The sequence below is a fragment of the Falco punctatus genome (genome assembly GCF_963210335.1).
Source record: "Falco punctatus genome assembly, chromosome: 18".
NCBI lineage: Eukaryota > Metazoa > Chordata > Aves > Falconiformes > Falconidae > Falco > Falco punctatus.
The window spans coordinates 4144304-4161420 of NC_137598.1; the positions used below are offsets into that span (position 1 = coordinate 4144304).

At 67.2% G+C, this 17117-nt stretch overlaps 1 protein-coding gene across 1 annotated transcript; it reads left to right on the plus strand.

Moving 5' to 3' along the window:
• The first annotated feature begins 866 nt into the window (after positions 1-866).
• Positions 867-16793, plus strand: ADCY6 (adenylate cyclase 6). The gene is made up of 22 exons (XM_080368678.1): positions 867-1008; positions 2109-2943; positions 4698-4847; positions 4965-5086; positions 5199-5310; positions 5397-5524; positions 6410-6568; positions 6666-6807; positions 6894-7022; positions 7724-7749; positions 7856-8003; positions 9324-9421; positions 9496-9583; positions 9675-9791; positions 9896-10054; positions 10917-11092; positions 11183-11212; positions 11908-12037; positions 12168-12431; positions 13482-13686; positions 15659-15783; positions 15871-16793. The coding sequence occupies exons 2-22, from the start codon at positions 2110-2112 to the stop codon at positions 15997-15999; spliced, it is 3471 nt and encodes a 1156-aa protein (XP_080224804.1). The 5' UTR covers positions 867-1008; position 2109; the 3' UTR covers positions 16000-16793.
• Positions 16794-17117: the final 324 nt, after the last annotated feature.

Here is a 17117-nt window from a genome sequence, read left to right on the forward strand (position 1 = left end):
GGGGTGCTGACTGGGGTGTGCGTGCAAAAAGGAAGGGGGGGGTGCGTGCAAGGGTGTGCTTGTGCGCGCACGCGTGTGTGTGCAAGGGGGGTGTGTGTGCGTGGAAGGCGTGATGTGCATGCAAGGGTGTGTGTGCAAAACCCCTATGTGTGCACGCGCGTGCGCGTGCAAAACGGGTGTGCGTGTGCGCGAGGTTGTGTGTGCGACGGGGGGGGTTGTGCACGCGTGTGTGCATGCCAGGGGTGCCTGAGCGGTGTGTAGCTGTGTGTGCAAGGGGATACGTGTGCGTGCGCACACACACACACGCACACACACATGCAAGGGGGCTCACGCGTGTGCGTGCAACAGGGCTGCACACGCGTGCAAGAGGGTGCGAGTGTGCAAGGGGGGGGGTGTAGGTATGCGTGCAGGCTGGGTGTGCAAGGGGGGGGCACTGGGGTGAGCGTGCGGGGGGTGTGTGTGCAAGGGACACACTCAAAGGGGGGGGGGGGCGTGTGCAGACCCGTGGGTGCAGGCGGGGATGGGGGGGTGGGGAGTGGGGGTGCCGGTGGCGCGTGTCCCCGTTGTCCCCGCCATGTCGGTGCAGCGCGGCGGTGCGTGTGCGCGCAGCCCCGGGGGTGCCGGTCCGCCCGTGCCCGCGCGCGCACCCGCCTCCCCCGCGCTCCTCCCGCGCCTCCCCCGCCGCACCGGGGCCGTACCGGGGCCGTACCGGGCCGTACCGGGCCACCGCCGCCGCCGCTGCGCCTTTAAGGCCGCCGGCCGGGAGCGCCCGGGAGCGGATCCGGGCGGGGGGGGGGGGTGGGGGGGGGCGGGTACCGGCCGGGGCTGGGCCGGGGCCGGGGTTGCGGCCGGGACCGGGACCGGGGCCGCCACCGCCGCCACCGGGGGGCCCGGCCTGGGCTGCGGGATGGGGCGGCGGGGGTGCGGCGCGGCCGCCGTGTAGGAGCGGGCGGCGGCGGGGCCGTGCCGGGGCGCGGGGCCCCGCGGGCGGCGGCGCCGGAGGCGGAGGTGAGCGGGGCCGACCGGGCGCACCGGGCGCGGCGGCGGTGGTGGGGGGGGTGGCCGGGGCGGCGGCGAGCGGGACCGCGATCGGGACTTGGGGGGCGGCAGCGGGGTGGGCCCCGTGGCGGCGGCAGCGGGGTGGCCCCGGGGGGGGCTGCCCGGTGGCCGGGGCGGCGGCGGCGGGGGGGGCGCTGGCGGGTTGGGGGTGACCGGGCCGCGTCCGGCGGGGCTCCCCGCGGGCCGGGGCCGGGGCCGGGGGGGTGGCTGCCACCGGGCTCGGCCCTTCCCGGGTGGCCGTTCCCCCCCTCCCCCGCCGTTCCCCCGGGGGTGGGACGGGCTGCCACGTCCTGGCTGGTTCCCGGTGCCCCGGGGCCGCCGTGCCCGGTGCAGCCCGTTGGCCGCCGTTCAAGACAAACAGGGCCGGGACGCCCGGGATGGTTCCAGCTTTGCCGCAGGTCGTTGCGCTGGGGTGGACGGGCTCGGGGTGGCCTTGGCAGGGCCAAGCACCGGGCACGGGGCACCAGCACCGGGTACCCAGTACCAGCACCAGCACCGGGCACCGGCACCGGGCATCCAGCACCAATACTGGGCATTGGCACTGGGAACCGGGTACCGGCACTGGGCACCAGTATCGAGCAGCCAGCACCAGCACTGGGCACCGGGCACTGGCACTGGGCACTGGCCACTCAGTACCGGCACTGGGCACCAGCACTGGGTACCCAGTACCAGCACCGGCACCGGGCGTCCAGCACTGATACTGGGCACCGGCACCGGGCGCTGGCAGTGGGGACCAGGTACCGGCACTGGGGACCAGTACTGGGTACCTAGCACCAGCACTGGGCACCGGGCACTCAGTACTGGTGCTGGGCACCCAGCACTGGTCACTGGGCATTCCCACAGGGGCCATGGGTGGGAGAACTGGGGTTTGGGGGTCTGCACCCCCCAGGGGACGTGGGACATCAGTGCCCTTCGCTGTCTGTGCTGGGTGGGAGCCACGCTGCCTCGCCTCCCCCCCCCCTCCCCCCATGGGCACCGGGGTCCCTCTTGGGGTGCTGGGGGGGAGGGGGCCACACACTGAGCGTTGACCCCCTCCCCGGTACCCGCAGCATGTCGTGGTTCAGCGGCATCCTGGTGCCCAAGGTGGACGAACGGAAGACGGCATGGGGGGAGCGCAACGGCAAGAAGGGCGCCCGCCCCCGCGCTGCCCTCTGCGGCCCCCGCTACATGAGCTGCCTGCAGGACCCTGAGATGGAGCGGGGTGGGGGACCCCCCCGGGGGCTACGCTGCACCTGGCAGGAGGACCACTACAGCAAGAAGGGACCCTCCGGTGACTTGGGGCTCAAATCGGTGGACTTGGCCTTGGAGGATGGCGAAACCAAAGGGCCAAAGGGGGCTGGGGGCCACGGGGGGCGGCCGTCGGCCGGCGAGTGCTGGCGGCGTTTGCTCCAGGTTTTCCGTTCCAAACGGTTCCAGTCGGCCAAACTGGAGCGGCTTTACCAACGTTACTTCTTCCAGATGAACCAGAGCAGCCTGACGGTGCTGATGGGGGTGCTGGTGTTGGTCTGCGGTGTGATGCTGCTCTTCCACTGCCTGCCCGGTGCCCCCCACGTGCCGGCGGTCGCCGCTTTGGCCGGTGCCACGGCCCTTTTCTTGCTTTTGATGGTGCTGTGCAGCCGCAGCGCCTTCCCCCAGGACTATATGTGGGTGGTGAGCTACGTGGTGCTGGGGTTGCTGGCCGGGGTGCAAGCGTTGGGGACGGTGGCCGTGGTACCCCGTAGCGCGGCCGAAGGCGTTTGGTGGAGCGTCTTCTTCATCTACATCACCTACACGCTGCTGCCGGTGCGGATGCGGGCGGCCGTGCTGGCCGGCGTCTTCCTCTCCGCCCTGCACCTCGCCATCGCTTGGCACCGCAACGCCACCGACCCCTTCCTCTGGAAGCAGGTAGAGGCTGGGGGGGGATGCATATAGTGCGTGTGTGGGGGGGGCTGCCTGCTTGTGGGATGGGGGAGACCCTGGGGGGGAGACCCCTGTCCCCGCCGGTGGCTCCCCCAGTGCCTCGCTGCAAAATTGGGCTTGGTGTTGGTGCACGTGGAAAATTCTGGATGCAGGAGGGGCCCCCCTTGGCTTGCCTTGGGGGTGGGGGGCGTCCTGGGGGGGTGTGGGGGGGTGTGTCCCATGCTAGGGACCCGTGGGTGCTGCCTACGGTGTGACCGGGGGTCTCTCCACTGCCACAGCCTGGCGGGGGGGGAGGTGAGGGGGCCCCTCGTCCTGGCAGGACCGTGCACAGACCCGCCATTGTGGGCTGTGCTTGGGGGGGGGGGGGCACCCACAAAGCCCCCGTTGTGGGGCTGGCGGAAACCCCTGAGGGGGGATGCAGGCCCAGGGAGCCAGGACAGGGGGGGTGGCTGCCACCCAGGGGGGCTGGGACCTTGGCAGTGTCCCCTGTCCTGCCCCCTTGGGCTGGCGGGCGCTCCCAGTGGGGTGCTGCATGCACAGGGGGGGTCCAGGGGGGGTCCCCTTGTCCACAAGGGCCATGTGTTGCCAGTCCCCAGCCCCCCCCGCCCCCGCACGAGGCCACCCGTCACCCTCGCCCTGCCTGGCCACGGCTGGGGCCACGTGCTGTCCCCACGGGGCGCATGATGCTGAAGGGGGGGGGGGGGTTACACAGTGAGGCCGGTGGGGCATGGAGGGGGTCACGGGAGGAGAAGCCCCCCCCGAGTGGGGCTAACCTCTGCAGGGTGGGAGCGATGGGGCTGTGCCCCCTGGCCGGGGGGATGTGATGGGGGGGGGGGGGGGGGATGTGCATGGCCCCCCGCTTCCAGCCCGCCGCTATAAATAGCCCTGGCCCCGGTCCCAGGGGACAGGGATGGGGACGGGGAGGGGGGGAAACCACAGCACTCCCGCTGCAGCCATCTCCGCTTCCCGGCCCTCCCCTGGCTTCCTCCGCTTCCCGAGGGCCCGTGGGGCCTGGCTGTGTCCCCACGTCCCCCCCCCACCCCGTGTCCCCACGTCCCCCCCTGCCCCGTGTCCCCATGTCCCTCAAGTCCCTGTATCCTCGTATCCCTGTGCCTTGGGTCCCCAGGTCCCTGCAGCCCCTGTGCCCCTCTTTCCTGCAGCTCTGCGTGCCCCCCGTCCCCCTGCTCGGGCTCTCCATGTCCCCCATGTCCCTGCAGCCCCCCCTGCCCTGGTTTCCCATGTCTCCAGGTGCCCCATGTCCCCATCACCCTGGTCCTGTATCCCCAGGTCCCTGCATCCTCGTATCCCTGTGCCTTGGGTCCCTGCAGCCCCTGTGCCCCGCTTTCCTGCAGCTTCGGGTGCCCCCTGTCCCCCTGCTCTGGCTCTCCATGTCCCCCGTGTCCCTGCAGCACCCCCACCCCCACCCCCCCCCCGTTTTCCTATGTCTCCAGGTGCTCCACATCCCCATCACCCTGGTCCTGTATCCCCAGGTCCCTGCATCCTCTGTGTCCCCAGGTCCCTGCATCCTCCCGTCCCTTGGTCCCTGCATCCCACATCCCCTTGCTTTGTGTCCCCATGTTTCCTCCCATGACCCCCCCGCCTTGCAGCCCCCCTGCTCCTCTTGGCAGCACACCCCCCCCCCCCCCCATCCTGGAGCCAGGGTTTTGGGGTGCAGAGGAGGGTGGCAGAGCTGGCCAGGGGTCCCTGGGTGGCTGCACTGAGCCCACCTCCCCCACCAGCTCAGCGCCAATGCCCTGATCTTCCTCTGCACCAACGTGGTGGGGGTCTGCACCCACTACCCGGCCGAGGTGTCGCAGCGCCAGGCCTTCCAGGAGACCAGGGGCTACATCCAGGCGCGCCTGCACCTCCAGCGGGAGAACCGCCAGCAGGTAAGCTGGGGGTCCTGGGGGTCCCAGGGACGGTGGGGTCCGCCGTGATGGGCTTGGGGGAAGGGGGGGGGGGGGGGGTCCTGGCCCCCCCGCTGATGGGGTGGTGCTGTGGGGCAGGAGCGGCTGTTGCTCTCGGTGCTGCCCCAGCACGTGGCCATGGAGATGAAGGAGGACATCAACACCAAGAAGGAGGACATGATGTTCCACAAGATCTACATCCAGAAGCACGACAACGTCAGGTACCACGGGGTGCAAGGTCTTGGGGGGGGGGGGGGGAGGGGAGTGTCACTAGGGGAGGGGGTCCGGGGTGGTCTGTGGTCCCTCCCCAGCCCACGCTCTTCCTCCCGGCAGCATCCTCTTCGCGGACATCGAGGGCTTTACCAGCCTGGCCTCGCAGTGCACAGCCCAGGAGCTGGTGATGACGCTCAACGAGCTCTTCGCTCGCTTCGACAAGCTGGCGGCGGTGAGTGGGGGTGGGGTGGGGGTGGGGGGGGGCTGGGAGGGGGTCCCAGAGCCCCCCCTCCTTGACCTGCCCCGTCCCCCCCACAGGAGAACCACTGCCTGCGCATCAAGATCCTGGGGGACTGCTACTACTGCGTGTCGGGGCTGCCGGAGGCGCGCGGGGACCACGCGCACTGCTGCGTGGAGATGGGGGTCGACATGATCGAGGCCATCTCGTGAGTCGGGGGGTCGCGCCTGTCACCGGTGCTGGCATGTCCCCAGTGCCACTGCAACACTGGGGGGATGTGCCTGTCCCCAGCGCCACCATGTCCCCAGCGCCACCATGTCCCCAGCGCCACCATGTCCCCAGTGCCACCATGTCCCCAGTGCCACCATGTCCCCGGTGCTGGCACGTCCCCAGTGCCACTGCAACACTGGGGGGCTGTGCCTGACCCCAGTGCCACCATGTCCCCAGTGCCACCATGTCCCCGGTGCTGGCACATCCCCAGTGCCACTGCAACACTGGGGGGCTCTGCCTGTCCCCAGTGCCACCATGTCCCCGGTGCCACCATGTCCCCAGTGCTGGCACGTCCCCAGTGCCACTGCATCCCTGGGGGGCTGTGCCTGACCGTGGTGCTGGCATGTCCCCAGTGCTGGGATGTCCCCAGTGCCACTGCAGCCCTGGGGGGCTGTGCCTGACCGTGGTGCTGGCATGTCCCCAGTGCTGGGATGTCCCCAGTGCCACTGCATCCCTGGGGGGCTGTGCCTGACCCCGGTGCTGGCATGTCCCCTGTGCTGGCACATCCCCAGTGCCACTGCAGCCCTGGGGGGCTGTGGCTGTCCCCGGTGCTGGCATGTCCCCTGTGCTGGCACATCCCCAGTGCCACTGCAGCCCTGGGGGGCTGTGGCTGTCCCCGGTGCTGGCATGTCCCCAGTGCCACTGCAGCCCTGGGGGGCTGTGGCTGGCCCCGGTGCTGGCATGTCCCCAGTGCTGGCATGTCCCCAGTGCCACTGCAGCCCTGGGGGGCTGTGGCTGTCCCCTGTGCTGGCACACCCCTGGTGCTGACCGGCCCCCGGTGCCGCGGTGCCTTGGGCTGACGTGGTGCCGGTGCCGTCCGCAGGCTGGTGCGCGAGGTGACGGGGGTGAACGTGAACATGCGCGTGGGCATCCACAGCGGGCGGGTGCACTGTGGCGTCCTGGGGCTGCGCAAGTGGCAGTTCGACGTCTGGTCCAACGACGTGACCCTCGCCAACCACATGGAAGCGGGTGGCAAAGCCGGGTGAGCCAGGACCGGGGGGGCTGGGCTGGGGGCTGGGCTGGGGAACGTGGAACAAGGGGGGGGGTGGGCTCAGCACCTTCATCCCTGCCATCCCCAGGCGCATCCACATCACCTGGGCGACGCTGCAGTACCTGAACGGGGACTACGAGGTGGAACCGGGCCACGGGGGCGAGCGCAACGCCTACCTCAAGGAGCACAACATCGAGACCTTCCTCATCGTGGGCTGCAGCCAGAAGCGCGTGAGTCAGAGGGGGGAATTGAGGGGATGGGGACGGGGATGGGGGACCCCGGGGGACCCCCTCTCACGGCCACGGTCGCCCTGCAGAAGGAGGAGAAAGCCATCCTAGCCAAGCTGCAGCGGGCTCGTGCCAACTCGACGGAGGGGCTGGTGCCGCGCTGGGTGCCCGAGCGCTCCTTCTCCCGCACCAAGGACTCCAAGGCCTTCCGGCAGATGGTGAGCGACCATGGAGGGGGGTGGTGGTGGTGGTGGGGGGGATGTTGGGAAGGGGGACCACCCCACCCCCACCCCCCCCTGCGGCAGTATCGGCTGCTCGCTGCCTTTCCGTGGTCGCCTTTGGGCTTCCCCAGCCTTGCCCGCAGCCCTCGCCTGTTTCCTCCTGCTGGCCGCAGCCCAGGGCCTCGGAGAAGCCCCCCCCCCATCCTCAGCAGGTCTCGGGGTTCCCTCCTGTCCTCACCAGCCCTTGGGGACCCCCAGGTGTGTCCCCCCCCCCCATCCTCAGCAGCCCATAGAGATCCCCAGGTTCCCCCCCCCCCCCCCCCCGCCTCCATCCTCAGCAGCTGTTGGGGACCCCCCAGGTGTACCCCCTGTCCTCGGCACCCCTTGGGGATGCCTCCTGTCCTCACTGGCCTTGGGGACCCTCAGGGGTCCCCCGTCCTCAGTGGTGTCAGCCACCCCCCCCAGATCCCTCCCTCCCCCCCTTGCAGACTCTTGGGGACCCCCCTATCCTTGCCAGGCTTGGGGAGCCCTTGGGGATCCCCCACATCCTGGTACCAACCCTTGGGACTCTGTCCCCTGTCCTTGGGGGGCTTGGTTGACCCTGGGGGATGCCCCATGATCTTGTCATCTATGACCCCCCCCCCCTCCAATCCACGCCAGTGTCCCTGACACCCCCCATTTCCCTTGTGTCTCCCCAGGGAATTGATGACTCCAGCAAGGACAAGTAAGTGTCCCCATGCTGAGGGTCCTGGGGGTGGGGGGTCATGGCCAGCCCCTCTCTGGGGCAGAGCCAGGGGCTGGGGGGGACCCTGACCTACCCCTGCCCCCAGCCGTGGTGCCCAGGAGGCCCTCAACCCCGAGGACGAGGTGGACGAGTTCCTGAGCCGGGCCATCGACGCCCGCAGCATTGACCAGCTCCGCAAGGACCATGTCAAGAAGTTCCTGCTCACCTTCCAGACGCCTGAGCTGGAGAAGAAGGTGGGGGTCCCTCCATCCCCCCCATCCCATCCCTGCCGTCCCCTCTATCCCCTGAAGTCCCCTCTGTCCCGCTCCCATCAGCACCTTTGTCTCCCTCATCTCGCTTCCATCCCCTGGGGTCCTCTGTCCTGGTTCTGTGGTACCCCCTGCCCCCCATCCCAGCTGCGCGTCACATCTGTCCCCTCTGGTCTGTGAGATCCCCTTCATCCAGCTGGCTCCATGATCCCCCCTGTCCTGGTCCTTCCACCCCATCCCCCTCCATCCAATCCCCTGGGGTCCCCTCAATCCTATCCCCTGGGGTCCCCCGGTGTCCCCTCCGTCCCATCCCCCAGTGTCCCTTCCGTCCCATCCATCGGTGTCCCCTCCCATCCCATCCCATCTTATCCCATCCCCTGGGGTCCCACATGGTCCCCTCCATCCCATCCCCTACGGTCCCCTCCATCCCCTGGGGTCCCCTCAATCCCATCCCTTGGGGTCCCATCCCATCCCCTCCCCTCCCCTCCCATCCCCTATGGTCCCCTCAATCCCATCCCTTGGGGTCCCATCCCATCTCATCCCCTCCCCTCCCATCCCATCCCCTGGGGTCCCCTTATGGTTCCCTCCATCCCATCCCCTATGGTCCCCTCCATCCCCTGGGGTCCCCTCAATCCCATCCCTTGGGGTCCCATCCCCTCCCATCCCATCCCATCCCCTGGGGTCCCCCATGGTCCCCTCCATCCCATCCCCTCAATCCCATCCCTTGGGGTCCCCTCCCATCCTATCCTATCCCATCCCCTGGGGTCCCCCATGGTCCTCTCTGTCCCATCCCCCATGGTCCCCTCCATCCCCTGGGGTCTCCTCAATCCCATCCCTTGGGGCCCCGTCCTGTCCCCTCCCCTCCCCTCCCATCCCCTGGGGTCCCCCTTGGTCACCTCCATCCCATCCCCTGGTGTCCCCTCAATCCCATCCCTTGGGGTCCCCTCCCTCCCCTCCAATCCCATCCCCTGGGGTCCCCCATGGTCCCCTCTGTCCCATCCTCTGGTGTCCCCTCCATCCCGTCCACCTGGGGTCCCCTCCATCCCATCCTCTGGGGACCCTCTGTCCCCCTCCATCCCATCCCATCCCATCCCATCCCATCCCATCCCATCCCATCCCATCCCATCCCATCCCATCCCATCCCATCCCATCCCATCCCATCCCCCAGGGTCCCCTCCATCCCATCCTCTGGGGACCCTCTATCCCCCTCCATCCCATCCCCCGGGGTCCCCCAGGAGCCCCTCTGCCTTGCCCTGCCCTGCCCTGCCCCCCCCCCAGCCCGGCTCACCGCTTCCCTCCCCGCAGTACTCCAAGAAGGTGGATGACCGCTTCGGTGGCTACGTGGCCTGCACCCTCCTCGTCTTCTGCTTCATCTGCTGCCTCCAGATCGTGGTGTTCCCGCAGTGAGTGCTGCAGCCCCCCCCCCCCCCCGCCCCGACACCCCCCCCCCCCCAATGCTCACAGCCACCTCTCTCAGCTCCCCGCTGATGCTTGGCGTCTACGTTGGCATCTTCATCCTCCTTGCTGCCATCCTCTTCGTCTGCGCCGTCTATTCCTGTGTCACCGTGAGTACACGGCTGATGGGTGGGAGGGTGGGGGGGGCTTGGCGGTACATGATGGGGTCTTTTTTGTGCCCCCCCCCCCCCCCCCCCGCAGCTGTTCCCCGCCGCCCTGCAGCAGCTTTCCCGGAAAATCGTCCAGTCCCGTGCGCACAGCACCGTCATCGGGGTCTTCACCATCCTCCTCGTCTTCATCGCTGCCTTCATCAACATGGTAGGGATGTGGGGTCAGGGGCACGGGGGGCTGCGGGGGGCTGTGGGGCACCGGCTCACTCTTCTTCCCCTCCCCCCCACCCCCCCACCCCCCACCCCCGCCAGTTCTCCTGCAGCCGGGTGGCTCTGCGGGACTGCGCCGCCCGTGAGCTCAACGTCACCCCCGAGGCTGTGGGACCCTGCCAGCTCCGGGTCCTCAACTTCTCGCTGGGGACCCCCGCGGAGCCCTGCCACGGTGACGGGCTGGCCTGTGACTTCCCCGAGGTGAGCGGCTGTGGGGCAGCCGTGGGTACAGGGCTCCCGTGGGTGCCAGCGTGGGTCCCTCTGGGTGCACTGTCCGCCTTGGGGGCTGGCATGGGGTCCCTGAGGGTGCAGGGTGCTGGCACGGGGTCCCTGCAGCCACTGTGTCCCCAAGGATGCTGGCATGGGGTCCCTGAGGATGCAGGATGCTGGCACGGGGTCCCTGTGGGCACTGTGTCCCCCTGGTATGGGGTCTCTGGGGGTACAGGGTGCTGGCACGGGGTCCCCACAGATACAGGGTGCTGCCATAGCTCCCTACGAGTGCATGGTCCCCTGCGGGTGCTGGCACAGAGCCCCTGAGGGTGCAGGGTGCTGGCACGGGGTCCCTGTGGGCACTGTGTCCCCAGGGATGCTGGCACGGGGTCCCTGAGGGTGCAGGGTGCTGGCACGGGGTCCCTGTGGGCACTGTGTCCCCAAGGATGCTGGCACGGGGTCCCTGAGGGTGCAGGGTGCTGGCACGGGGTCCCTGTGGGCACTGTGTCCCCAGGGATGCTGGCACGGGGTCCCTGAGGGTGCAGGGTGCTGGCACGGGGTCCCTGTGGGCACTGTGTCCCCAAGGATGCTGGCACGGGGTCCCTGAGGGTGCAGGGTGCTGGCACGGGGTCCCTGTGGGCACTGTGTCCCCAGGGATGCTGGCACGGGGTCCCTGAGGGTGCAGGGTGCTGGCACGGGGGGTCCCTGTGGGCACTGTCCCCCCCTGGTATGGGGTCCCTGAGGGTGCAGAGTGCTGGCAGGGGGTCCCCATGGGTGCAGGGTCCCTGTGGGGGGTTACCGGGGGGGGTTTCCCATGGGATGCCAGTGCATCCCTGCCACGTCTCCCCCGCAGTACTTCAACTACAGCGTGGTGCTGAGCCTGCTGGCCTGCTCCGTCTTCCTGCACATCAGCAGCATCGGCAAGCTGCTGCTCATGGTGGCCATCGAGGCCACCTACCTGGTGCTGGTGGAGGGACCCCAGGCCACCCTCTTCGACAACGCCGACCTGCTGGTGGTGGCCAATGCCCTGTGAGTGCCCTGCGTCCCCCCGCCGGGTGTCCCCACCCTGGGAGCTGAGTCCCCACCTTGCTAAGCCCCGGCTCTTCTCCCCCTCCCCAGGCCCTCCTTCAATGTGACCCAGGGTGAATGGTGAGCGGGGGACTGGGACCAGTGGGGGAATGGGAAGGGGCGGGTGGGGAGGGTGGGCTGTAAGTAGGAGAGTCCCCTGAGGTGGGGGTCTGTGCTGCGGGGGTGGGTGCATCTTGTGAGGTTGGGTGCATCTTGGGGGGTCGCTGGGATGGTGCGTCTTACAGGGTGGGTGCAGCTTTGGGGTGTGGGTGCAGGTTTGGGGTCCCTGGGGTGGGTGAATCTTAAGGGATCCCTTGGGTGGGTGCAGCTTTGGGGTGTGGGTGCAGGTTTGGTGTCCCTGGGGTGGGTGAATCTTGGGGGATCCCTTGGGTTGGTGAATTTTTGGGGTGTGGGTGCAACTTTGGGGTCCCTGGAGTGGGAGCATCTTGGGGGATTGCTTGGGTGGGTGCATCTTTGGGATCTGGGTGCAGGTTTGGGGTTCCTGGGGTGGGTGAATCTTGGGGGATCCCCTGGGTTGGTGAATTTTCGGGGTGTGGGTGCAGGTTCGGGGTCCCTGGGGTGTGTGTGTCTTGGGGGATCCCTTGGGTTGGTGAATTTTTGGGGTGTGGGTGCAAGTTTGGGGTCCCTGGGGTGGGAGCATCTTGGGGGATCCCTTGGGTTGGTGAATTTTCGGGGTGTGGGTGCAGGTTTGGGGTCCCTGGGGTGGGCATGGACTCGCCCAGCACCCCACCTCAGTGGGCGCGGGGTGCCCGCAGCCCGGCGGAGGGGAAGGTGGCCCTGCGGTACGTCACCCCCGTCATCCTGGCCGTCTTTGCGCTGGCGCTCTACCTGCACGCGCAGCAGGTCGAATCCACCGCCCGCCTCGATTTCCTCTGGAAGCTGCAGGTAGGACCGGGAATGGGGTCGGGGGGGGAAAGGCGAGGGGCTGGGATTGACCCCCTCCCCACACCCCCAGCGCTGGGGAGGGGGGATGCAGGACTCCAGCCCGGCTCCTGCATGGTGCTGTGCGCCGCAGGCGACGGGTGAGAAGGAGGAGATGGAGGAGCTGCAGGCGTACAACCGCCGGCTGCTGCACAACATCCTGCCCAAGGACGTGGCGGCGCATTTTTTGGCGCGGGAGCGACGCAACGACGAGCTCTACTACCAGTCGTGCGAGTGCGTGGCCGTCATGTTCGCCTCCATCAGCAACTTCTCCGAGTTCTACGTCGAGCTGGAGGCCAACAACGAGGGCGTCGAGTGCCTGCGGCTGCTCAACGAGATCATCGCTGACTTCGACGAGGTGCCGGAGGGCGGATTGGGGTGGGGTGGGGGGCAGGAGATGGGGGGCAGGGGGTGATGGAGGCGCCGTGGGGCAGCGTACATGAGGATGGGGGGCAGGAGATGGGGGGCAGGAGCTGGGGGGCAGGGATGGGGTGCACAGGGATCACAGGGATGGGGTGCAGGAGCTGGGGTGCAGGAGATGGGGGGCAGGGGGTGATGGAGGCGCCGTGGGGCAGCGTGCATGAGGATGGGGGGCAGGAGATGGGGGGCAGGAGCTGGGGTGCAGGGATGGGGTGCACAGGGATCACAGGGATGGGGTGCAGGAGATGGGGGGCAGGGGGTGATGGAGACGCCGTGGGGCAGCATGCATGAGGATGGGGTGCAGGAGATGGGGTGCAGGAGATGGGGTGCACAGGGATCACAGGAACGGGGTGCAGGAGATGGGGGGCACGGGGCTCACAGGGATGGGGTGCAGGAGATGGGGGGCAGGGATGGGGTGCACAGGGATCACAGGAACAGGGTGCAGGAGATGGGGTGCACGGGGCTCACAGGGATGGGGTGCAGGAGATGGGGGGCACGGGGTGATGGAGGCACCATGGGGCAGCGTGCATGAGGATGGGGTGCAGGAGATGGGGGGCAGGAGATGGGGGGCAGGGATGGGGTGCACAGGGATCACAGGAACAGGGTGCAGGAGCTGGAGTGCATGGGGCTCACAGGGATGGGGTGCATGAGGATGGGGGGCAGGAGCTGGGGTGCAGCGATGGGGTGCACAGGGATCACAGCAACGGGGTGCAGGAGCTGGGGTGCATGGGGCTCACAGGGATGGGGTGCAGGAGGTGGGGTGCAGGAGATGGGGTGCACAGGGATCACAGGGATGGGGCGCAGGAGATGGGGTGCAGGAGATGGGGCGCACAGGGATCACAGGGATGGGGCGCATGATGCTGACAGGACCGGGGTGCAGGAGACGGGGGATGTGCAGCTGCCAGGGACGGGGTGCAGGACGGGGTGCCTGGGACCCCCCACGATGTTGGGGGGTGGGTGGGGGTGTAACTCCCCCGTCCCCCCCCAGATCATCAGCGAGCAGAGGTACCGGCAGCTGGAGAAGATCAAGACCATCGGCAGCACCTACATGGCGGCCTCGGGCCTCAACGCCTCCACGTACGACCGCGAGGGCCGGAGCCACATCGCGGCGCTGGCCGACTACGCCATGCACCTGATGGAGCAGATGAAGTACATCAACGAGCACTCCTTCAACAACTTCCAGATGAAGATCGGTCAGCGCACGCCCCTCGCACGCCCCTCGCACGCCCCTCACACGCCCCTCGCACGCCCTTTGAATGCCCCTTGCATGCCCTTTGCACTCCCTTTGCACTCCCTTTGCACTCCCTTTGCACGCCCTTTGCATGCCCTTTGCACGCCCTTTGCACGCTTCTCGTGCGCCCTTTGCATGCTTCTCGTGCACCCTTTGCACACTCTTTGCATGCCCTTTGAATGACCTTTGCACACCCTTTGAATGACCTCTGCATGCCCTTTGCACGCCCTTTGCATGCCCTTTGCACACTTCTCGTGCGCCCTTTGCATGCTTCTCGTGCGCCCTTTGCACGCTCTTTGCACGCCCTTTGAATGACCTCTGCATGCCCCTTGCACACTCCTTGTGCACCCTTTGCATGCCCTTTGCACGCCCTTTGCATGCCCTTTGAATGCCCTTTGCATGCTTCTCGTGTGCCCTTTGCATGCTTCTCGTGCACCCTTTGCACGCTCTTTGCATGCCCTTTGCATGCCCTTTGAATGACCTCTGCATGCCCCTTGCACACTCCTTGCGCGCCCTTTGCACGCCCTTTGCACGCTTCTCGTGCGCTCTTTGCATGTCCTTTGAATGACCTTTGCACGCCCTTTGAATGACCTCTGCATGCCCCTTGCACACTCCTTGTGCGCCCTTTGCATGACCTTTGCACGCACTTTGAATGAACTTTGCATGCCCTTTGCACGCTCCTTGCGCACCCTTTGCACACTCCTTGCACGCCCTTTGCATGCCCTTTGCACGCCCTTTGAATGACCTTTGCATGCCCTTTGGACACCCTTTGCACACTCCTCGTGCACCCTTTGCATGCCCTTTGCATGCCCTTTGAATGACCTTTGCATGCCCTTTGCACACTCCTTGTGCGCCCTTTGCACACTCCTCATGTGCCCTTTGCATGCCCTTTGCACACCCTTTGAATGACCTTTGAATGCCCTTTGCACGCTCCTGGCACTCCCTTTGCATGCTCCTGGCATGCCCTTTACATGCCCCTTTGCACGCTCCTCGTGTGCCCTTTGCACGCCCCTCTGCACGCCCCTTCTTATTTGCACACCCCTTCTGCTTTACACACTCCCTTGCCATTGCAAACCCTTTGCACGCACAAACCCTTTGCACGCCCCTTTCCCTTTGCACACACAGCCCTTGCACACCCATTTACACACTCCCTTTGTGTGCCCTTTCCCCTTTGCACACCCCTTCTGCTTTACACACTCCCTTGCCATTGCAAACCTTTTGCACGCACAAACCCTTTGCACGCCCCTTTCCCCTTGCACACACAGCCCTTGCACACCCATTTACACACTCCCTTTGTGTGCCCTTTCCCCTTTGCACACCCCTGCTGCTTTATACACTCCCTTGCATTGCAAACCCTTTGCACGCCCCTTCCCCTTTGCACACGCAGCCCTCGCACACCCCTTGACTTGCTCCCTTGCCGTCGCAAACCCTTTGCATGCACAACCCCCTCGCACGCCCCTTCCCCTTTGCACACATAGCCCTTGCACACCCATTTACACACTCCCTTTGTGTGCCCCTTCCCCTTTGCACACCCCTGCTGCTTTACACACTCCCTTGCCATTGCAAACCCTTCGCACGCCCCTTCCCCTTTGCACACGCATCCCTCGCACGCCCCTTGACTCGCTCCCTTGCTGTCGCAAACCCTTTGCACGCGCCTTCCCCTTTGCACGGCCCTTCCCCTTTGCACGCCCCTTCCCCTTTGCACGCCCCTTCCCCTTTGCACGCCCCTTCCCCTTTGCACACGCAGCCCTTGCACGCCCCTTGACTCGCTCCCTTGCTGTCGCAAACCCTTTGCATGCACAACCCCCTTGCACGCCCCTTCCCCTTTGCACACGCAACCTCCTCGCGCACCCCCGTGCCCTCACGCCCGCAGCCGGGGGGGGGGGTCCGTGACGCTCTGCCCGTGTCATGTCATGTCCTGTCCCCCCCCCCAGGTCTGAACATGGGGCCGGTGGTGGCGGGGGTGATCGGGGCGCGCAAGCCGCAGTACGACATCTGGGGCAACACCGTCAACGTCTCCAGCCGCATGGACAGCACCGGGGTCCCAGACCGCATCCAGGTCAGCTCGGGGGGCAGGGAGCTGGGGGGACCCTTTCTTTGAGCCCCCCCCCCCCAGCACCTCACCCCCATGTCCCCCTCCTCCCAGGTGACAACGGACCTGTACCAGGTGCTGGCGGCCAAGGGCTACGTGCTGGAGTGCCGGGGGCTGGTCAAGGTCAAGGGCAAGGGGGAGATGACCACCTACTTCCTCAACGCTGGCCCTGGAGGGAGTTAGGAGTGGGGGGGGGGGAGGGCCGTGGTGTTCCCCCCCACCCCCAGGCCCAGGCTGATGCCCCCCAGCCTGTACCAGGGGTTAGGCAAAAAAAAAAAAAGGAAAAATCCCCAAATCTACATATTTAGGAAAAAAAAAAAAAAAAAAGAGGAAAAAGGGAGAAACGGACACAAGGGAGGTGGCTGGAGGTGGGGGTGTCATTCCCCCCCCCCACTGTCCCCCGCCCCCCCCAGGGCAGTGTGTTGAGGGGAGCATTTCTCAGCCCTGTACCAGGGTGTGTTTTGGGGGGGGTGGGGGGGGGTGTCAGGGTGCAACCCCCCCTTTGCCAAAATCCCCCATGTGCCAAAGAGGGGAGGGGGACACCCCCCCGGGGAAGGGGCTGGGGTGGGGTGTGGGGTTTGGGGGTGGGGGTCTCCCCGACCTCCTCCATGTGCCAAATTAAAGTGCCGCCTGCTGGGGGGGGGACACACACAGGCAAAGCACCTTCGCAGCCCCCCAGAACCCCCACCCAGGGGCCCGGCCCTCCCCAGCCAGGGGGTCCTGTACCCTCCCGGGGGCTGCCGGTGGGGAGGGGGGGGGGGGGGCAGCTTCCCCTCCTTTTAAATGCAAAAAAAAAAAAAAAGTGACTTTTTTTTTCTTTTTTTTTTTTTTTTTTCTTTTGTTTTCTGAAGCCGTTTTGGGGCCGGGGGGGCTCAGCCCGGGTTGGGGGGTACTGCCCCCCCCCTCAGTGCAGACCTGAGGTACTTTGTCCTTCGTGTGTACAGATAAATTATATATAAAACTCACTTTGGATACGAGCTGTGGCCTGACGTGTGGGGCACGGGGGAGGGGGGGGCTGCGGGAGGCCGAGACCCCCGTGGAGGGGGCAAGATCCTGGTGGGTTGTTGGGAGGGGGGGTGTCCCAGATCTTGGAGGGGGGGCGTCCGGGCCTGGTGTGTGGGAGACCCAGATCCAGGTAGGGGGCTTGGGCCCAGTGTGGGGGTCTGTCCTGGTATGGGGGGGCCACGATCCTGGTAGAGGGGCCTGGTCCTGGGGGGGGGGGGGGGAGCCCAGATCCCGGTGTGGGGCCTGGTCCAGTATGGGGGGGGCCAGATCCCAGTAGGGGACCCAGTCCCGGTGTG